The 23,475-nt window shown below is 42.5% G+C and overlaps 1 protein-coding gene across 1 annotated transcript in view; it reads left to right on the top strand.

Annotated features, from left to right (window-relative positions):
• The window catches only part of PKHD1 (PKHD1 ciliary IPT domain containing fibrocystin/polyductin), a 237,594-nt gene that overhangs the window by 78,299 nt on the left and 135,820 nt on the right, over positions 1–23,475 (top strand). The window contains exon 37 of the mRNA XM_039569948.1: positions 10,347–10,559. Within this exon, the coding sequence (XP_039425882.1) occupies positions 10,347–10,559 (213 nt within the window). The remainder of the gene's footprint in view (positions 1–10,346; positions 10,560–23,475) is intronic.

The following is a 23,475-nucleotide window of genomic DNA, read 5'->3' as shown; positions in this document are numbered from 1 at the left end:
CAGAATAAGTGTGAGAAATCTCTGTGGGTGTCAAAGTAAGAATTCAAAGGACTCGTAATTCCATGCCAGAAATATTCCCCCCTGGAAGCTAGGTCCTGGTTGTGGAAACTGCTGTACACATGCCTGGTATTAAGGGAATAAGTTGTGCTGGTGAAAGTGCTCGCTCAAAGTTAAGCCTCTGCTGAAATAGAGCTCAAAAAACGAAAACAGGAGTTTTTATATGTGTAAAAACTTGGATCTTTGCTGATAAAATTGCTTTTATACCAAAATGATATTAAAGGCACTAGTTTTTCATTGACATGATGGTGAAACTCATGCATTTGACAGTTATTTTTAATTTTAAATTTGAATGATAGTTCCATAAAGATAAATCTTTGCAAGTTCATCCCTATCGTGAGAACATTTCCAAAACTGATTGAACATGCTCAGTCAATGTTCAGAGGTTTTCAAGACTTGCTACATGAGACATCATTCCTGCTTAAAAACAAAATTAAAAATCAGCTGAGAATTTGAGATTAAAAAAAGGTGAAACACTTTGGTACAACATTTTTCCCCAGTGAAAATCTTAAATTTGTGATTCAAGATTCTTTTTAGATTCATTGTGATTATGACATACTTTAGAGGAGACAGGTCAGAACACCAGTTTCCTTTTGGCTGCAAATCTGGATGAAGATTTTGGGGCTCAGTCACTGACTTTGTGCAGAACAGGGGCACAATATTGGAGCAGAAACCCTCTGAACTTTGGACCTATTCAAAGGCTCATTTGATCTATGAGTCAGCACTCATGAAGCTACCGGAGCTCTGATTGAATTTAATGAAGTCTGGAGTAGTATCTTTATGGCTTTGTCTCATCTGACATTCAAATCATTCCTCCTCTTTATCATGTTTTCCAAGAAGTCTGGTTTATAATGTCAATTTAGTTAGAAAAGCAGCATTAGAATATTCCAGATGTGATTATATACTCCAATGTTTTGTAGCAAACAGAGTAACCAAACATTTTAGAAACAATAACCTGCACGGGAATTTTTTATCTGAGTTTTGTGAAGTTGCCTGTTGCATCCACTGCCACTTCCATGGGTTCTCTGGCTGTTTACCCTTGGTTAGATTTGGAATCAAGACATGCCAAGATCTACTCTGAAATAAGGCCGAGATTTATCTTTCTTCACCTTCCCTTTTTTTAAGTTGTCCAGCACAAGGGAGCTGTTTGGGGTCCTGTATTGATAGAAACACGTCACCAAAGACTTGTTCATCTTAGGAATTTTAGGAATTATAGACACCCATCTCAAACTGAATCACAGGTGATACCTCAGAGCAGCAGCTACCAACTCCCTGAGCACATCAAATAATCAACTGCTTTCCCCAAGTGCAAGATGGGCATGGCAGTAAACCCCTAACCCCCAAGGACGGTGGAAATATGTCCTTTGACTGAAACATCCCATTCCTATTCTACCTGGAGAGTTTTTCTTAGTCAGTGCTGGAGAATGGGATTGAATTGTAGCTCTACTCCCTTTGGCTTTCATGACTCAGCATCAGGCTGTCTGTGCACTCTTAAGCTGAAAATAAAAGGCTTTGTGGATGAAAAAACCCTGTAATGCTACTGAATCCACTGCTGCTACACTGCCCATTTTCTGGTGCTGTATCCAGCAAACCCAACACAAATTTACAGGCCCATTGATTGAACTTACCCTTCTCTTAAGACACCACAAGGATTTTGAATACTGCTCTGTGTTGTCTCCTTTTGATGATTTCAGCATTGCAGGAATTATTTAGAGTGTTAGAACAAGGACACCAATTTCACATGCAGTCTTAAAGTGACTCTTCTTTGGCTGTATTAATATATAACTCCAAATACACAGTGGTTCTGGGAATGACCAGACTGTCTGGGCAGAAGATCTGGAGGTCAGAACAATAGGAAAATAGGATTAGGCAGCTGGGTTCTGCTCACTGCAACAAGGGCTCAGCAGTTTCTCCCTCCTCCTCAACAAGCTGAGCATGAACATGTGGATATCGAGAGTGGAAAGTTTAATAGTCTGGCTGTGAAACGGCTCAGACAAGACTGATTGGGGAAGAGATACAAGATAGACTGTAGATAATTCTGTATGTTCAGCAGATTGCAGTTATTTTTGTAATCCTGGCATCACAAGTATGGAAATATTTATGATAACCCAGGACAGATGGAAATTTCCTTTGTGCAGCTCTTATGCTGGAGGAACTTCTTTGTGTTTGATGGGATGATACCTCAGATGTGTTGTTGCCTTTCTTTGAAATTATAGTGGTCTAGGGAGGTCTGGAGACCAAAAAAAAGAAGCTGTCTGGTTTTTCAGGAGTTCCTTGGAGGTGAATTTTGGGGTAACACTGCCAGTACACCCCGGTGGAATTGAAGATCCCCACCTGGGCTGTTGCACTTGCAATGGCAGGTTTGAGGTGGCCACTCTTGCAGGCATAAGGGAGAAGATTGCTTTGATCCTTATAGTGGGAAAGGCTCAATTTCACTTAAAGAATCATTTAGGTTGGAAAAGATCTCCAAGATCATGGAGTCCAACCTTTGACCAAACACCACCTTGTCAACTAGAGCAGAGCACTGAGTACCACGTGCAGTTTTTCTTTGATTCTCTGACTCTGTGAATATTTTGAATTTCTTGTAATCTATGCTTTGATCAGACTGTGGCCAGAATGGATCCTGTGAGTAAATCTGGGAGTAGGGAAAACACAGATATTGATTTTGCTTGTCTTTTCCTCGCCTTTGATGCCATTAGCAACAAGCATCAAATATTCACTGATACACTGACTTCAATAGTTGTCAAGTAACCTCCCTTCAGTCACTGCTGATAAATATTGGGTTTTAATTCAGTGAAAGAAGGAAAAAGCTTTTCCCTCTGTTTTCTTGTCTATGGCATCAACCAGTCCTTAAACTCATTTTTAAATCCCTTGTCAGTAGGCACAGTTGGAACCTGCTCCTGCCATGGTGTTTCCTGTGCCATTTTGAACAATCCATTTGAATATACATTGTGATCCTTTTTTTTTTTTTTTTGCAGGCATTTTCCAGTTCATATTTTCTTTTTTTAATCAGGCAGAGACATTACAATTAAAATACCGTAAAAACGATTCTGGCAGTATTGCAATAAGCATGTTTTTTAATTAAAGAAAGAACATGGGATGTACAAATAGTACCAGCTAATGGGAAATTTCATCCAATGTATTTTTTAATTGAGATTTAAAAGGAAGAAAAGTCAGCTCTATTTCTCTCTGTCACTGTGTGATATTTTCCTACATTGTTATGGTGAGACTTCAATAATCAGTCTTAGAGCTTTAAAACCCTGTCTTTTTTCATGGAAAACCAGTGAAAGGCATCAGTTCTTTATTTTTCAGTACGTTTTTCTGCAGGGATTCAGTGTTAGCCAGTAGTGTGCAACCCGCAGTGGTGGACATTCCTGGAGGAGGGGTTCTAAGGTCCTGAGTCAGTAGCAATTTAAGGTGTGGGTCTTTTCACATCCTCCCCCAGCTGCAAACCCTGCTTCATGTTTGGGTGAGGGCTGCAGGTTTCTTTTGCCATCATGTTCCAGATGGGCTTACAGGATGTATGTTGGACTCCCAGGGCTCTCACTTGCCAAATAAATTGATTTGCTGCAACTTCAGCAGCTCTTGAGACTCCTCTGGGATGTTGCATGATGAGCAGATCTGTGGAAGCTAATCCTGGCCAAGGAACTGAACACAGCTCTGGCACAGACTGAGCAGAAACCTGAGGCAGCACCAACTCCTTCCTCTAATCACTGTCATGAAGGAGGAAGTCACAAAATCACAGACTGGTTGGGTTGGAAGGGACCCTAAATCTCATCTTGTTCCACCCCCTGCCATGGGCAGGGACACCTTCCACTATCCCAGGCTGCTCCAAGCCCCATCCAACCTGGCCTTGGACACTTCCAGGGATCCAGGGGCAGCCACAGCTTCTCTGGGCATCCTGTGCCAGGGCCTCCCCACCCTCACAGGGAAGAATTTCCAGATGTGCATTTTTTGAATGTCTATCATTTGGGGACTTGAAACAACAAGTCCCAAGGACCTTTGTTTTCATCATACCTCTGTGGGTGGTGTTTACCTGGTGCCTTCACAAGGCGCACCTGGAAGCTCCTCAGTTAGGTCCCAGATGATGTCAGATGAGCTAGAAGCCACCCTGGAGCGTCCACACCTCTTCCTCACCAAGTCAGCTCTCCTCTTCCAAATCCATCAAAGGTGTTGCTAAGTATCTCAAAGGCCAGCTGAGAGCTGAAGAAATGGAAGGAGTTCTTTGAAGGAGACACACCCATGGCAGCACCTTCTGGGCTGCCAATCCAAATTGCCTCTGCCTGGCTCCTGAGTTCTAAGGGAAAAGCCTCACCAGCTTCCAAGGGAGCACGTGCCATCTGAACAGATGGCTGTGAGTACAGCAAGCCAAAAAACAAAGGCTTGTCAGGCTGGGGAGATGAATTCTGTCTGAGAGTACTGAAGCAGCTGCTGGTTCCTCTCCCAGGAATGGATTAAGGCCTCCATCCAACAAAATGCTGGAATAAAAGCTTAACTTGTGAGTATGTTAGTGATGTGCTGGTGGAAATATGTAAGCATTTGAATTCAGAGCTAATCCGGGATCTGTACCTGTGTGCTGTGAACATGGAGGAATATTTTGAGGGAGGTACAGGATGAATTTTGGACTCTTGGTTCGAGCAGCCTTTTGGATGGGGCCAATATCACAGAATTCCCCTTTGCACCTTGTTCAGCCATGGTCCAACCAGCAAACAACTTTCCTGGCTCATTGGAATGTCCTATGAGCATGTCAACAGGGGGCAGGTGACAGATCCATGAAATAATTAATTGTCTTTCTTGAAGCTCATAAACTCTGTTTTCCTCTTTCTGTACACAGCAAGATTTTAGTTGCTTTGGGATTTTTTTTTCCTGCTTGGAGGCCCCACCAGGGACACCCTTGGAGCAGAAGAATGAGCAGTGAGAGGGCTGCCAGCACACTGAAGCCTTGCGGTTTTACAGGATCAAGCAAAGCTATTCCAGCTCTGGCAGTGGCATCCTGCTGTTTGCCACTCAGGGATGCTGGCCAGGAATAGAACTTCTGAGCCTGAGCCTGTCTCATGGGAGATTCTGTGGCTTTGTCATGTGAAACACCAAGTGAGAGGAGCTGGTAAGGGCAAGCTGAAGGCTGCGGGGATGTTATTCATGGTCATGGAACAACCAGAGCAGATCTCCCCTGTGATGGGAAGGAGCAGTCTAGGTGAGGGGATGAGCTTTCAATCTGCAAATCCCCTTCCATGCAGAGGAAATTTCCTGTTAATTGAAGATTATGACACAGTAGTGATATATAAGACCATTTTGTTGATACTCTTCTACCACTTGATTATTGAAAAAAAAACTTGAGACTATCCAGCACTGTTCTTGTAGTTTGCTTGCTTTAATACCGTATTCGGCTTTACATAAATAAGTAGAATTAAATCAAATATGAAGTGGAAGTGAATGTCTGAAGTAGAACTAAATATAAACATGTTACTTTTATCCCAGCTCCCTAATGAGCTGTTCATTAGGAAAAATATTGACAGTGAATGCAAAGTGTGGCCTCAAAAGATCGTAATAGAAAAGGTCTCCAAATTAAAGGTGTACTTTGGAATGGGGACTTTGCTTCTCTCCAGTTTCAAGAAATCTCTAGAACAGTCTGCATCACAACCTAAATGAGGGATAATGACATTGTTTTTATGCGTTATGAGAATATCTATATTAGAATTATTTTTTTATTTAAAATTAGGTTTTTGAGAAGGGATATAAGCTGCTATGTCTGCCAGTGTGAATCTTCATGACAGAGGCAAGAAGAAACTCCCCACACCAATCCTCCCAATCCTCTACTCTGTCATTATCCTTTTCTTTTTTTATTCAGAAGTGCATAATGCAGCCTCTTGTCATAGTTAATGTTTTGGATACCTGAGTATCCATGCATGAGTCAGTTCATGCTGCCTGACAGAGAGAATTGTTAAAACATTCCCTTTCCAAGTCCTTTACTTTTGAGCGTGTCCTCCACCATTTCCCAAGGACTTCAGGAGGTAAATCTCTTTTCACAAAACCAGTGGTGTTGTAATTATCCTTTCAGCAAATTAAACCTCCCACCTTATTATCATGTTTGTTTTCTTTAATATTTATTTTTTTTAAATTATTTGGTCTGGCCACTTCTCCCCTCCTGTGGGACAGATGGAATTGCCTTGTTTTTTTCTTTCTTTTCCTTCTTTTTTTTTCCCTTTGGTAAAGACAGATAAAGAAAGATTTCTTTTCTGTTCGTGCAGAGGTGGAGGCTAATTGCTGGGTTAATTGAGAAGAATGGTGCTTCTGATGTTCTCACAAAGTATCAAATAGCCTCAACATATTTCTCCCCTCTCTCCCTCACTCCACCTAAAGAGACCCATTGAATTTGCACATTACTGTACAGAAGTGATTATGGGCTTAATTGTATTTATTTTGCTTGGTGGGGAGGCCATCATAACAGTGGTTGATTGATTTTTATAAAATCACCCTCAAGGTCATGTGTAGGACTTTGCTTTCCTGCGCAGCCATAACAAACAATTTGAAGGTCACAGCCAAAGGCTTCGTTGAGCAATATTCCTGCTTTCTGCTTTCAGAGAAGGGGTCAAGTGCAATAAAAGAAGGAAGTGTAACTTTTATTTTCTTTTTAGAAAAAGGGGAAGACAACCTTGTAAAGCAGAAACTGTATATTTATTCAGACCCAACAAAAACCACAGAGGGTTAGTGGGACAATATGCAATTTTTGGACAGAAGAATTTGTAAGTTTGGCCAGAGTTTTTTTTACATATAGACTTGATAAATGGTTAAATGAGTCCTTCCTAATGCTTTCTTTTCTGTTCTGTGGTGCTGCTCTTCTTTTATCCTCAGCAGTTGAACTTAACTTTTTTCTCTGCATTATCTCCCAAAGACTGAGCACCATTTGGATTTGTCCTGAGAGGTTTTCAGAAGCTTTGCAAAGAGCCAGGTGACAGTGGCATTGTGGAGTGACCATAAGTATAGCTCATCTGTCCATTTTCTAGGGTTATATGCTGGGTCTGACTGCTGCTTCTAAGGGAAAGCAAAAGAGTCACATACAGCGAATCCCACAATCATAGAATGGTTTGGTTGGAAGGAACCTTTAAAACCATCTTGTTCCAACCCCTCTGCTGTGGATAGGACTCCTTAAACTAAACTGGGTTGCTTAAAGCCCTATCCAAGCTGGCCTTGAACATGTCCAGGGGTGGGGCAGCCACAGCTTCTCTGGGCAACCTGTTCTAGTTCCTCACCAGCACCACAGGGAAGAATTTGTTCCTAAAATAAGGGCTTCTGGTGTTCGAGTCGCACCAGCAGAGGTTTAAATTGGATATTAGGAAGAATTCCTTTACTGAAAGGGAAGTCAAGCAGTGTAACAGACTTCCCAGGGGAGTGGTGGACTCACCATCCCTGGAAGTGTTCAAAAAATGTGTGGACATGATGCTTGGAGTCATGGTTTAGTGGTGGACTTGACAGTGCTGGGTTAATGGCTGGACTCAGTGACCTTAGACATCTTTTCCAACCTCAATGACTCTGATTTCCCCCTGGAAGGGTCAAACTTGAGGCCAGGTGTGCACAGCTCCTGTTGGAATTCCAGCTGCTCCTGGAATGTGGTGGGACTATTGCTTGTACTTGCACCTAGTGCAGAGCAGTCAGCAGCAGCCAAGCTTCTCTGACACTCAGAAATCCACAAAAGATATGGAAAGTCTTTGATCAACAGCTTGAAAATTTTGAATGGGAAAAAGGTGACTGAAACTTGGGAAATCTTGTTTGAGACAGAACAGATTTTGCAATCAAAAGATAGGACAACTGTCTACCAGGCCTCCTGGTTCAGTGGTACAGCATGGCAGCAAATTAAAATACTCATTAAAAATTGTATGAAGAGAGGTGGAAACAGAAATGACTGTATTTCACTGGGAACAGAGCATAGGAAGTCAATAAAGACCTTAGGGAAGATGTCTTTTTTTATGTTAGGAGTGAAATAAATCGCAGTGATTTACAGTTCCATTTATAGATTGTTGTGATAAAATTATTAACACTGCTGCTATAAGGCAAAAGTATTTAATAAATATTTCTGTTCTCAGTATGGGAAGGAACAGGATGGTAAATTAGATCACAAGAGGAAGATGGACCAGCAGTCCATTTATTGCCAAATAATGCTAATAGAATGAAAACATTAAATATTCCCTCAAGAATACACATTCTTAAATCAACAGGTCCAGTCTCATTCAAGGGCTTTAAAACTGCTGCTGGAGTAAGATATCTTGTGTTGTTTTACATGAAACAAGCTGAAATTTGTTCTGGTTCATCACAATCTATGCAGTATAATTTGCAAAAACTCTATATAAAGGCTCAACATTAATACATTTGTACATAGAAAAGTATGTCTAGGGAAAGAGACAATTTACACATGGGGGGTGTTGGTGTTTGTGAGAGCAAACTTGTGGTTCCCAGTGGTTATAAGCAAGAAAATGTGGGATTTATCTCTTTCTTTGATTAAGTGTTTTCTATTAAAAAAATATGTAGAAAGCATTCAAATCTAGAAAGAAAATATTTAATGGGTAGTCCCCATTCAAATACTGGCTTTGTTATAAGCCTAGGAAATGAGGACTAAGTTAAAAGACTTTGTTATAAACTTAGGAAATCAATGAAACAATGAAAGCGCCTCCATGCAAGAATAAAAAAGGAAATCAAGATTAGCAGAATATGAGCAATGGCAAGCAATGATCAAGGTAGTATTTAATCTGTTTTTTATATCAGAACTTCTTTCCTTCTTTTTTTTTTTCTTTTTGTCTAAATACTGCAATTAAACCAGAAGTCTGATCTCCCTTCATCTTGCTAAGGGTTGGTAGCATTATCACGGAATCATGGAATGGTTTGGGTTGGAAGGGACCTTAAAGATCATCTGATCATCTTGTTCCACCCCCTGCCATGGGCACAGACACCTTCCATTAGATCAGGTTGCTCAGGGTCCCATCCAGCCTGGTCTTGAGCACTTCCAGGGATGTGCAGCCACAGTTTCTCTGGGCAACCTGTGCCACGGTCTCACCACCTTCACAGGGAAGAATCTGTGAGGCAAGAGAGCCAACTGTGTGGTAGGTAGAGAGATCACCATTAAAAACTGCTTCCACCAGTAGCAAGCTGGCTATGGGATGAGCTGGCACAGTTACCAGCTACTTCACACAAAGGGAGCGTGGTAGACCCTCTGTAAAAGGTCTGAATTTTCCAGACTTTGGGAATTTCCCTACTAGCCCCTGGGAAACAAGCTTGACCTAGGAAGGCACATCCCATGAAATGAATGAGAGTCCACTCTGTCCACATCCACTGTAAAGATAGTGACAGTGTCCTACACAGGAGAGGAGATATGAAAGGAGATAATGGAATAAACCATCCTGAGGTGACAGACTGGCATTTTCGGCTCACTCTAGGCAAGAACAAGAGAGGCATTTGACAGAACTGAAGAGCTTGAGTAAAAAAAAAAAAAAAGGCATGGAAATGGCTTTTCATGCACTATGCATTTAACCCACAGAATTCATTGCTTCAAGAAGTCGTTGAGACCAAATATCACAAAGATTCCAAAGACCAGTTCTTTATTACTAGCAAATCTTATCCAGTTATACTAATAGTTGGTAGGAGGAAAATGTTGGCAAGGAGATGAAACCTTATGCTTTAAGGCGAAGCTAACCTCTAATTAGGGATTAAAATGAGCTTTTTATGGGATGGGGAGATCAACTCACAGCCAGCTAAGAGGGAGACGTGTCTTATGCTGTATTTGGAAGCATCTGGTTTCGAACAGCAGCTGGAAGAGTTTGCAGGATTAAATCAACCACTGATCTAAACAAGTTGCCAGTTCTTATGTTCCGAAGCCGGTTTCCTCTACCCTCTCCCAGTCACAAGTAGGTTGTAATCTAAAAAGTAACATAATACAAATTAAGTAGGAATATCCCTTTTCACATGAAGTGACTTAGTCGGTTAAAATTGGGATTTTCCAAACACAACTTCCTTCCACTGTGGTTGCAGAGTCTGCCCAGGCTGACTGGCCTTGCTCAAGTCTAGAAATGCAGACTGTTGTAGAATCAAAAAATGGACCAGATTAAACAGGTCTGTAAAAAGTTGGTAAATTCATAGGGGAAAGCATGGGGCAAGGTGGAAATATCACAGAATGCAGTAACATTTTAGTCTTTTAATTTTATTGCAAACCCCTCTGTTTACCTACTTCTCACAGCTCCTTTGACTGTGAGAGAATGACTGGCTGAATATATGACTGTGTTTTGTTCTTCTCTTGTCTTCAGGTGGCAAACTCTTGTTCACTGGACCAGGACCTGTAGAACTGCATGCTCATTACATCCTGGTCTCTGATGGAGGAGAGCTCCAGGTGGGATCCCCTGAGGCCCCTTTCCATCACAAAGCACACATCTATCTCTATGGCAGCCTCCATTCTCCACCATTATTTCCATATGGAGTCAAATTCCTGGCAGTGAGGAATGGGACCCTTTCCATTCATGGTGAGTACATTTTTTTTCTTGTCAAAAGCCAAGGACAAATGGATAACAGAAAACAAAACGAAGGAAACAAGGAAAAAGGGTTTTGGAAGAAAAATAAATAGACGAAACTTTGGTCATGATTCTCACAGAATCATGGAATTGGTTGGGTTGGAAGAGACTGTAAAAACCATCTCATTCCAATTCCTTGCCATGGGCAGGGACATCTTCCACTATCCCAGGTTGCTCCAAGGTGCATCCAGCCTTGTCTTGGACACTTCCAGGGATCCAGAGGTAGCATCAGCTTCTCTGGGCAACCTGGGCCAGGGCCTTACCATCCTCAGAGGGAATACATGCATCTTCCCAATATCCCATCTAACCCTGCCCTCTGGCAGTGGGAAGCCATTCCCTGTGTCCTGTGCCTCCATCCCTTGTCCCAAGTCCTTCTCCAGCTCTCCTGAAGCCCCTTTAGGCCCTGGAAGGGGTTCTGAGGCCTTCCTGGATCCTTCTCTTCTCCAGGTGAACACCCCCAGCTCTCCCAGCCTGGCTCCAGAGCAGAGGTGCTCCAGCCCTCAGAGCATGGCCTCTTCTGGACTCATTCCAACATCTCCATACCTTTCTTCTATTGTGGCATAGAAAAATTTAAAGATGGAGCTTTTTTTGAACACTATGAAATATGGGTATAAAATGGCCAGTTTGGTCATAGAATTCAAGTCCAAACTCAGCATGAATCAGAACATTGGTGCAACGCACATTTTTCGAGTTCTTCACTAGTGGGCTATTTTTAAAGGCTCTAAGTGTCACAGAGGAGAAAAAGAAATAGAGAGAAGCCATCTGAATGTCTCATCTTCCTTCTTCCTTCTGAACGTCTCTTCTTCCTTCTGTTTGTGTGTCAACCTTCCTGTTGGTGAATGTTCACACCCTCCAGCAGGGCTTGAACTTCCACTCTGTGCCCTACAGGCAGAGTTGTTGCTGGCTGAGCACAGAGACGTGCGGTTCTCAGTCAAAAATGAAGTCAGGCACCGAGAGTAACATCTGAACACAGGCAGGGAGTGAGTTGCCCCTCTGTGCCATCGTCCTGCCAGCTCACAGGAGCTGAGCAAAGTTGGGAGAGGTGGGGTTGGGAGTGAAGGCAGTGAACGGATGTTTTCTGAATCAGGAGAGAGGAGCAGAGGCTGGGGAAGGAGATCCTGGCAAGAGAGGTGGGGCTGCACCTCAGCACCACATCAGGTGCTCTTGACCCCTTCATCGAGACACAGCAAAGCTCAATTATTTACTATCTGTAAAAGGCTTCAATAATTTCAGTGAAGTGGCTTTGCAGAGCATTTCTACCCCATTTCCTGGAGGATCTCTGTGAAGGAGGGCTATTAAAGCATCTTGGCTGAATTGACTGTCCGTTACTGGCCATTGAGTTTCACACAGTTATCCCAGCCCTGAGCTCAGTAATTCCCCTTAGATTAAAGCTTGCCTTCCAGAAAGGCTTGATCTTTGAGGACATCAAGGGAGACAGAAATCAGCTTTTTCCTTAGAGGCTTTTTCCAGGGGATTAATTTGGTTAATAATCCTTTTTTTTTTTTTCCTTTTTAAAGAAAAGTATTGAAATGTCTGATTTGAATTTGCCTGAGAACAGCTTTTTCTGCTTCACTTTCTATGTCTTCTGCTACTTTGAAGTGTCCTTCTATCCCTGGTTTGACCCCAGTAAGCCAGGATTTTGTCCTTAGATTTTCAGCAATTCACAGCACAAGCCTTCACTTTTCCATGCTTTTTGTTTTCTAGCAATGTAGGAAAAGCCAGTAGCAACTCCTGGCAGCTGTGCCTCCTGTGCTGCTTCTCCTTTCCACTCCAAGCCTGTATCATCTTTGGCTTGGTGACTCCATCACCCTGAAAACTGAAGACAAACAGGGCAGAGTGCATTTTGCTGTCTCACGTTAGTGATGTGATGGAGAGAGGCAAACCCAGGCATCCACATCAGTACCTTTGAGTCTTTTCTCACTGATATTTCATCTGTTTTACTCAGTGCCATAATTCCCAGTGAGCTTCCATTCCCTAGGAAAACAAGAAGATGAGGTCTGCAATCGAAGGATTACTTGGATGGAGATATGTGGAGTCAGAGGTGGCTTGACCCTTAGTGGAAACATCTCTTGGTTTCAATTTTTTATAAATTATTGGGTATCAAAAGGCTTGTGTTGGAAGAGATGTTAAAAACCATCTAGTCCACCCCCATTCCATGGGCAGGAACACCTTCCACTATCCCAGGTTGCTCAGGGTCCCATCCAACTTGTCCTTGGACACTTCCAGGGATCCAGGGGCAGCCACAACTTCTCTGGGCAACCTGTAGCAGGGATTCCCCACCCTCACAGGAAACAATTCCTTCCCCATATCCTATCTAAATCTGCCCTTTGTCACTTTGAAACCATTCCCCCTTGTCCTGTCCCTCCAGGCCCTTGTCCCAAGTCCCTCTTCAGCTCTCCTGGAGCCCCTTTAGGCCCTGGAATGGGCTCTAAATTCTCCCTGGATCCTTCTCTTCTCCAGGCTGAACAACTCCAACACTTATTCTATTGTTATTCAAAACCAGTTCTTATTCAAGAATTCATATCAATTTCTTATTCAACAAATCCAGAGTAGCTGAGAAGTCACTTTTAAGCTCTGCACAACGCTCAGCCCCAGTGCATGGCTGCAATTATTGTTCATTCAAACCATGTAATCTGCAATTTAACATTGAAGCAGTAGAAGCCTGCTACAAAACATGACAGAAAGTAGTGGGGTCCTTTACTGGGTTCATATTGCTGACGTGGAAAAAAAAATCTACTGTTCTGTCTTCAATTTAGCATCAGTCTGGTCTGTGGTATAGAACAAAATGTTGAGCATGACAGCCCCTTTCATATGTATGTGTGAAAGAGGCTGACATGCTCAGCAATATACATTTGTGAGATACATTTATATACAAGAATATATATGTTATCTCAGATCAAAATCATTAAATAAGCAGGTTTCCAAATTCTTGGCTGTCTTGGCGAAGACAGGACAGAGCGCGTTTTAATTCCTTTTCTCTTTCAGACTGGGAACATTGGGGGATGCTCTGCAGCTCTGGTTGAGTTCAGATTGTTTAGTAAGCGCTGTCAGCTCCTCACTTTGATATGTTAATATGACTAAGGGTTTCCCACAATTCCCTCATGAGTGGCAGTCCTTTGCTCCGGTAGTTGTAGCAGACTGGGAAATTTCACTGTTGCCTTTGGCTTTAGCCAACTCCCCTGCCAGTCAGAGCGTGCCACCCATAAACTGCCTGTCAATCATCCGTCACTTTGAGGAGGGGGTTTCAGTCAGCCAGGGCAACTCGACTTTTTGACAATGTAATTATGGCCCTTGCATCTGCAGTAGGGGCCTGAGCGGGGCTGAGAGAGTTTTATTGATTGTTCAGAAGGGAAATTTATCACTGTCTCCAGCTCCATTCGCGCTCTATTCCCTGAGAAACTCTCCTGACAAGCTTCGGGAGAGAAGTTCAGCATGGTGGCCTTGTCTGTTCTTGTGCCTTTGTCCTTCCCAGGGAAACTGGAGACACCAGTGGATGCTGAGTGGGGGCAGGAACTGGGTGCAGAGTGGAGATGCTGCATCAAAACAAAGAACACCCAGCCTGTCCTTGTGACAGCTGATCTTGTGGTCCTAACACTCTAATCATGGAATCACAGACTGGTTTGGGTTTGAAGGGACCTTAAAGCTCATCGAGTTCCAGCCCCTGCCATGGGCAGGAACAACTTCCACTATCCCAGGTTGCTCCAAGCCCTGTCCAACCTGGCCTTGGGCACTTCCAGGGATCCAGGGGCAGCCACAGCTTCTCTGGGCACCCTGTGCCAGGGCCTCATCACCCTCACAGGAAGAGGTTTTTCCCAATATCCCATCTAAACCCACCCTCCTTCAGCTTAAGATCATTCCCCCTTGTCCTGTCCCTCCAGGCCCTTGTCTAAAGTTCCTCTCCAGCTCTCCTGGAGCCTCTTTAGGCTCTGGACGGGGCTCTAAATTTTCCCTGGATCCTTCTCTTCTCAAGGCTGAACACTCACAGCACTCCCAGCCTGGCTCCAGAGCAGAGATATTTCCACACATTGAAAAATTTTAAAGGTCTTCATTTTCAGCGGTCCTGGTAGATGATCTCATTATTCCATTGTGTCCCCTCAAAACAGACTGTGCCTCTTTCAAAAAAAGACCATCACTTTTGTCAGGCATTTATCTAAAACTTCATGCCAACACTGTTGTGATATTACACTGTGTTGTTGGTTGTTACACTCCAGATTAAAAACATGCTCCATTCACCTTGTCCAAACCATGAAAGGTGTGTAGTAAAGAAAAAGCTATGTCCTGAAGGTTTTGGTTTAATAACTTATTTATAATCACGATAATTTAAGCAGGGGTGTCAGCAGTCATTTCAATGCTCTAAAGTCATGTCCAGTCCTGCTGCAAAGAATGGCCCTGCACGTGCAGTGGAGAAAATTACATTATAGAGGTAAATTTGCATGACTTCTATCCCAGATTTCTCTGCAGCCAAAGCAGTCTGATACTTTTTCAGGGTTAGCTCAGGGAAAAAAAGTGGTTTTTATCAGTTGAACCAATTATTAATTTTAATTGCTTTTAATCAATAATAAACCACAAAATATTTGTGAGCTGTGCACTGTGCTTTACAGAGCCTGTGCATTCCTCCAGAGATCAAACATTTAATCAAATGCCTCTTGCTTTGCCTCCATTAGGCAGTGTTATGTATCTGTGCCGAGTTTGAGATTAAGAGATCATAGACAACATGAGAGAATTTGTTCTGCTTTACTCACATATTAAAAAGAAAAGCTTCCCAGGGGGAAAAAATAGGGAAAAAAGTATCTAGCAGGGGGTTTCAAGATAGGGTGCAGAGATCTGTTAGAGAAAAGACGTTTTTTACTCTACTGAAATGCTCTTCTATTCAATAAATATTATTTTTCACTACCTGACCTTCCTGATTTGCACACCCCTGCTACACCTGAGGTTGCTGCTGTTCCTTAGGTGCCAGTTATCCTGCATGGGAGTTGCAGGAGTCTTTTTGCCTCCTGTGACAGTGTTTTTCCTTTCCAAGACCTTGACTTTAACATGATGCATTAAAGCAGATGGCTCTGGAACAGAAGGCTGAGCTGCCTTGAATCCCCTCGTGTTCACCGGGGGTAAGAAACTGCACTTAGGCACTTCCCATGGAGTAACTAATGTACAATGACTTGTGCCTTCACTTTCTTATTCACAAATATAAGATGACCATTAGATTTTAAAGACCTAGCAGATGGGGGAAAAAAAAAAAAGAGTTGGGTTCAGGGCAAGCTGCTGTGTCTTTCACAGTTTGCCCTTCTTTCTAATAGAGATGCATCTATTATCTTTGATTTAAGCTTAAATCAGTTGATTTGTGTGTTGGTGCTGATCTTAATGAGGAAAATGTGATGCAAAGGGGACAGAGAGATGGGCACTAATATATATATTATATAATAAAGATAAATATAATATAGGTAGTAAAGATAGTAATACAATATAACACAATATATACTATATACTCTGTAATGGAATAGAATAGGATAGGATAGAATAGAATAGAATATGTACATAGGCCATAGCTAATATATTACCTTGTGATTCTTGACAGGGTGTAGGTCTGTGGCTTGCTACAAATGTGGGTGCATATTATATTTTAAATAATTTCCTCCTTCAAACTTTCAAATATACATCAAAATATCCCTAGCAATTCTTGTCCCAACAAGAAATAGGTTATTGGCTGGAGGAAGAGAACACCCAGCTGCAAATTCAGGGTTAATTTCCACCCTAGGTAGGAGAAAGGCTGCAAAGTTTGGGCCTTCCAGGCAGGTGGTGGAGGTGTTCAAGAAACAACTGGATGTGGAACTAAGTGCTCCTGTTCAGCTGGCAAGGCAGGGATCAGTCACAGGTTGGACTCAACCCTGGAGGTCTTTTCCAACCTGACTGATTCTGTGATTCTCTGAAGTTTGGCAAACTGAGAGGCCTGGACCCAGCCCTGGCTTTCCACAGAGCTGCAGGCTGAACAAGGCAGGGACCCTCCCTTTGGGCTCACCCTCACATTTCCTGGTGCCAAAATCTCTTCCCCACCCCATTTTGGGGATGCAGGAAGCTGATCTTAGCCTGGCAATGGTTGTGCTGCCCCACATTCCCACTCTTGCAGGGAGATATTCCCTGTCTCATTCCGCAGCAGCGCGGGAGATGAACTGGCAATAACACAAAGTGTTACCAGCTGTCTGCAGCTCCCTGCAGGATCCACTGTCCTTTCCTGCCACAGCTGGAGCTCTTTCTCCTGGGGTCTGTCTAAAGACCTTTTCCTCTGTGGCATCTTTGGTTGTGAGGACATTAAAGGTGTGGAGCATGGATTTTGGTTTATGCAATGGCATTGCAGGAATATCTTTTCCCTTGCTTTCAGGACTGATGTGACTTAACAAAGTGACTGGGAGATCTCTGATTAAAGGGAATGTTTGGAAATTTGTGCATTTATGGGACAGCATGCAGGGAAGGTACTTTGTTTGCAATTTACGTTGTGGGAAAAGGGCAACAATGAGAGTTCCTGTAGATCTGTTTAATCACAAAGCCCTTCCATCCTCAGCAAAATCATAGAATCATGGAATGGTTTGTGTTGGAAGGGTCCTTAAACTCATCTCATTCCACCCCCTGCCATGACAGGGACATCTTCCACTATCCCAGGCTGCTCCAAGCCCTGTCCAACCTGGCCTTGGACACTTCCAGGAAAAGGACGTGATAATCCTTGCTTTCTCCAGGGTGCTGTTGAACGATATTCAGGTGGAAATGCTTTAAGTGACAACTGCAGTGTCATGAATAGGAAACATTCAGCAGGACTAGGTCACTTTCAAGGATATTTACCAGTGGAGAAAATAAAAGTTATTCTGTTTGTCCTCTTGTCTGGATGATGTCAGATTTTTAATATTTGCTCACTGGGAGAAGATTCAAGATCAGGTTGGACTGGGCTCTGAGCCACCTGGTCCAGTTGGTGTTCCTGCACCTTCAACAGGAGGAGGAGATCTGGACTAGATGACCTTTAAAGGTCCCTTCCAATCCAAACCATTCTCTGACCCTGATTCTAAGCTCGGATTTGAGTACATCTAAAATACCCAGTGTGCTCCTGCTGCAGCTTCTTGTCAAAGAGCTGATAAACTCTTGGGTGTCCTAAGGGTTAACGAGCAGTTATAAATCAGAAAGGACCTTCTATTTTACCTCGGGGCGGGAATGAAAAGCTCTGTGCAGTGGCTGTAGCAGGAAGTGGCAGGAAAGCTGTCTGCATCTCCCCAGGGGCTGCCCACACACAGCAGTGAGTCCTGCAGGACTGCACGGGGGTGGAAAGGCAGCTCCCAGTTTCAGGCAGAGACATCCCTGTCTTTCTAAGATGTGTAGCAGGTAAAAAAAAAAACCCTAGCAAACTCCTCTCATTGCAAAACAAGCTAAAAACATGCAAATGCTTAGGGAATATACCTAGGACTGGAATTAACAGAGAGCAAAACCATCTGGAAATGTTGAAATCCAGAGGGTTGACAGCTCACAGTTCAAGCAAATGTTTTTTAACACATTTGAAAATATAGGAAAGCAGCTTTCATTCTTCTTTTATGATTCCCTACTCTTTATGGCCAGTGACTGGACCAGCCACTGCAAGAGCTGAAGCAGCTGTGACATTTTTTTAAAGAAAAATTATAAAATCTGGGTTCATAAAATATTTTTTCCTAGTCCTTAATTAAGGGTCTGTCATTTGGAGATCCATTTGGCCATAGAGAGCTGTAGTAACACATCTGTGTACTATCCTGACTAAGGAGGCTTTCTGGAAAAAAATTTCTATTCCTTTTAATTTAAGGAATTTTATCCATTATTATTTTTATGGTTTGTTTTATTAACTGAAGCAACAGCAGCAAAAAGTCCTTGTCTTGGATCTAAATATATATTATAAAAACTCCTCTCTTTCCTGAAGCACCAGTTTCTAATGGCTGTATTGCCAGTTATCACTTTGACATTTGAAAATTTTAAGAATGGCCAAGCTAAGTTTGATTAGGAAGTGCAATTTGGGTTGGGAAAAGGGAATAATAAGGGATTATGACAATGGAGAGGAAACTATATTCCTAAAATAGTCTGACACCTGAAATTCTGAAGGAAAGTGTGCTGTATTTTACTACCAGAGACAATCATAGAGTCACAGAATGGTTTGGGCTGGAAGAGACTTTAAAGGTCTTCTAGTTTCAACTCCCTGCCATAGTTGAGAGTTTTTAATATTCTAAAAAAAAAAAAAAAAAAAATTATAATCCATTGAATTATATTATTAACTTCTCTTGCAAAGTTCTTTTTTTTTTTTCTGGTGGGGGTAGGAAAACAGCTTTTTTCTTTTCACTTTGTTCCTGGGAATTGAAAGCTCCTATTCCCATTTACACTAAAGATTTACAGTATAGCTACAACTGATTGACAGATTATCTGCAGTGTAATTTGTACATTCCCAGTAAGTAGATTTTGTGTCTGAGCCCTGCAGTTCTCGTAAATTCCTTTTGTGGCATAAAGGGGTCTCATTACCTCAACTTTAAAGCAACAATAAACAGTCAGAAGGTGTAAAAGAGCTTTATAGTTTGTCAACACCACAAACAACTGTGTGTTCATAACTGGGTTAATTAATCTGTGGTAAATAGGAGTAAAAATGAGATGCAGCAGGGTCCTGGGTGTCAGAGGAGAAGGGTTCAAAGCCTGCTGCCCCATGAAAAAAAGGAAGTTTTTTAAAAACATTTAAACAACTTTTGGGAGAAAGACCAACAGACCTATGGCAGGCTTAGGGACTGGAACCAGTCCTCTTGAAACCCATTACAAGATTCCAGTTTGTACCAACACTCCCATGTGTAAACCCTATTCTCCAGCTCTGCCTGACTGGATGTGGCTCACACTGGTTGCTGTCAGGCTTGGTTAGGATGTTCTTAAGGTGTCTCAAGTTAGGTAATAATATTACTCCAAAAAGTCTTGTTTTCAGGTCAGGGACATCTGTTTTCCATGAAAGCAACTTGTCATCTTGCAAACTCTTAGACCCCACAGATTTAAGGTGGAATTCATGTAACCAAATAGAAATATATGAAAGGCAGAAGTTCCTTTCAACAGGAACAGAAGTGTGCAGGTTGTGAGAGTTGAAGACTGAGGACAGGCTGGAATTTAATGGCTCAGTCTCAGTTAAAAGAAGAGTTGTTGTCTGGAAAGTTATTCCCTGGAGGGTGGGGGATTGGTAATAAAAGCTAACTGAGATATCAACACCTCATGGTGTCCTGGCAGAGAGCTGGAGGTGACTCAGAGAGAGAGCTGTGATCTCCTCGTTTGGTTTTGATCTGCCTCTTGAACCGGGACAAATTATCTGCTTTTATCTGTTTAAACTGATTCAGTTTCCCTTTTCAGTGAGATGGTACAAGGCATTCCTGTAGCTGCAGGAATCCTGCCTCTGGGGCTGACACCTGAGGAGTGACAAAGAACTGAAAATGCTGACAAGAGTCTAAGTGTTGACTTTCAAACCTCTTGGACTGTTTCTAGCTGAGGCTTCATTTTTGAGAAACTGGGCTGGCTCAGTGGAAACTCCCTTCCCAGTTTTATCCCAGATTCTTGTGTTACCCGAAACAAGCCATTTAACCATTTTTCATCTCCTCCACACCTTCCCTTGTGTACAATGAGATTAATAATTTTATCTTGTGGAGGCCTCAGCCATATTTCCATGGAATAAAGAACCCAACCATGGGCTCCACAGAGGGCTGTGGTGGGACTTGTCTGCATCCAGAGGAGAGATTCCCATTAGGTCTGGCCTTAGCTATCTATCTCCATGTGTGGAGTGCCTAACCCAGAAACATGGAATGGTTTGAATCAGAAGGGACCATAAAGATCATCAAATTCCACACCCTTCAGCATGGTGGGCCTTATGTTAATGCAAATAATAAATTACAAATGATGCACCTCCTTTTGTGGTAAGTGTCAACCCAAGTTTCTCTTCTAGTGGAAGCTGGAACACATTTTAAGGTAGTGAACAAGAGGTGATATTTTTTAAAAATGTGCAGAGAAGGGGTAAAAGATTATGAAGCACTTCAGTGCTTCATAACTGGTCTGACAAATAGAGGCTTTAAGATGTTTTATCTGAAGTAAAATTTCCCACTGTGATGAGGAGTGGGATGTGGAGTGGCCTTTCTCAGCTGAGATCAATAGCACTGCTTTTTGGCCTCTCCCTCTCTCCCTTTCTGCCTTGGAGTGCTGAAGGTTGGCAGAGAAGCTGGACTTGTGCTTAGGGAGGGAATCAGTGATCAAGGGAGCACAGGTCAGTGCATTCCTTCAGGTCCAAGGCAACTTCTACCTTTCTAGGGGCAGCCACAAGTGAGGGCAGCTGGAGTTTCCAAGTCTCCTTGGCCACTCAGGTGCTTTTCTGAGTCACTTTGGGGCAATCCCCTGGTCTGAATGAGGAGACAACTCTCCTGTGCCTGCAGTGGGACAGAGAAACTCCTCCAGGTGATTCAGATTGTGTAGGCTCCCCAGGAGCCCATTTTCCCCGTTGATTACAGGACTTGTCTCCTAATTAGTTTGCAGCAGCCTCTCCTTATGAATCATGCCACAACCGGGCCAGGAGACACTTCAGAGTCAGAGAAGTGGGTGTTTGCTTTATTCAGCGCGCCGGGTGTGTGGGGATCGCTCCTCCAAACACACACACCTGGTGCTCTCCACAACACAGTATTAAGGGTTAAATTATGAATATTCATCACATTCCTTGGGACAGGTGTGGTTATACAAATTATTTATCGGAAGTCATTAGCATATGGGGCACGCATGCGCTGTGTCTCCTGGTGGTCGTGCTGAGGAAGGCCTCTCCTCTTCCTTGGGGGTCTTTTCTGATGAAGGCCAGTAGTCATCCTCTCAGTGAACTTTTCACCTTTCTCCCTGGGCATTCGTAGTCCTTTGAGGAATGATTCAGCAGTTTCTGAGATGATCCTTGTCCCCTCTATCTTGACAAGATTAGGGTGAATTCGGCTTCTTAGGTTTTGTGATTAACATCTGCTGTCTGAACTAACATTTGCTGTCTCCCAATAGTTAACTTGTGCTTACATGAGTTAGTTATTGACTGCTCCTTCTTCACTTACTCTGCAGTAACTCCTTTCAAACCCCTCTATTTCAGTGTTTCCAACTGTTGCAGCTTCAGCTTTCAAATCTGGGTGACCAGAAAAGAATATCAAACACCCAGTTTAAGTTGTCAGTGCCCCTTGGGTCACCCAGTGTACACCTGGGAGAGGAAATAACCCTTATGTATTTTGTAATCAAGGGATTGTAAATAATGGCCTAATTTTTCTAAACCTAGAGCACTCAGTACAATTCACATTTTGCATTCTGTGGACAGATTTTCCTGTGACCCTAGAGGTGGGTCTGTCCTGACACACCTTGCTGAGTTTGCTCAGTTTTGATGTGACTCTGACATATTTCTGTAAATGTCAAATTCACATCTCCTGTTGAACTACTCAGAATCATGGAATGGTTTGAGTTAGAAGGGACCTTAAATCTCATTTCATTCCAACCCTCTGCCATGGGCAGGGACATCTTCCACTATCCCAGGTTGCTCCAAGCCCTGTCCAACCTGGCCTTGGACACATCCAGGGATGGAGCAACCACAGCTTCTCTGGGTGCCCGGTGCCAGGGCCTCCGAACCCTCACAGGGGAGAATTTCTTGCTAATATCCAATCTAAGTCTATCTTCTCATAGTTGAAAGCCATTTCTCCTTGTTCTATCAGCAGCTATTGGTATCCTATCACTACTTAAGACTGGGTGAAACCAGATAGATAAGTGACATATCATCTGACATAGATTTATGAAATACTTTTTGTTAGAGGCCATAAGAAATTTAATTTATTCTGTTTTTCCTCAAGAGTGGCATTGTAAACATCAGAATTGTCTCATTCTTAATGATTTTACCAGGTCCATACAAGACTGCAACTTTACATCATGCTTCCAACAGGAAGCATAACCAGGGTCCTGGTGCCAAGATGTTCCCAATCTTAAAATTTGTGATTAATTCCTTTGGAATTAATTTTCAAGTCCCTTGCACTTCTAGGCTGCACCATTCTGCTCTGCTCCATGTTTAAGGGTGTTCTGTTAAGTCATTTAGTAGAGTGTTCAATTCTCGCTTTTCCTGCAACAGCTTTTTGAGTCTAACGGCTCTGTCCTTTAACATGAAGTCACTCCTGCTTTAGATCTCAAGATGTGCTTTTTTTTTTTCCAAATCATGCTTAGTTAATTATTAAAAATGAGTTCAATAATTAAGGAGTTATACAGATTCATCTATTTTTCAGCACTTTGGAATATTTCTGCTCACTGTACATTTTGAGGGAAGAAATAATTTAAACACACCACAGCTGTTGGTCTTTTAAACCTTTTCCTCTCTAACAGGTAATTTATTTACCTGTTGCACAGCCCAAACCCAGGCACTGAAGGTTATTTTATGAACTTTGCACATTTTATCCAAAATAGAGTTTGTTTTCAAGGGGAATATATTATAGTTAGGGCAAAGAAGCCTCAGTTATGGTCTCTTATTGGTCTCTTATTATTACCAGAAAGGTATCATTGACCATATCTTGTGTGTCACTCATGCTGCTGGAAGTAAAGGAGATTCTGACCTGGAGGTGTTGTATGTGGGAATATAAATGGGAAACAAGGAAATGGGTAAGTGTGGTGCTTAAGGACATGGTTTGGTGGTAGATCTGGAAGTGCTGAGTTAATGGTTGGACTTGATGGTCTTAGAGGTCTTTTTTAACCCTCATGATTTTATGATTCTATGAAAGCGGAATCTACTAAACTTCTTTTTTTTTTTTTTTTTTTTTTTTTGGTTTTCCCTAACAAAAATATACTGAACTATTGGAAACTGGGAGTAGATTTT

The sequence above is a fragment of the Corvus cornix genome, chromosome 3 (genome assembly GCF_000738735.6).
Source record: "Corvus cornix cornix isolate S_Up_H32 chromosome 3, ASM73873v5, whole genome shotgun sequence".
NCBI lineage: Eukaryota > Metazoa > Chordata > Aves > Passeriformes > Corvidae > Corvus > Corvus cornix.
The sequence above is the reverse complement of the archived record's forward strand: the minus strand, read 5'-3'. Positions and strand labels throughout refer to the sequence as shown.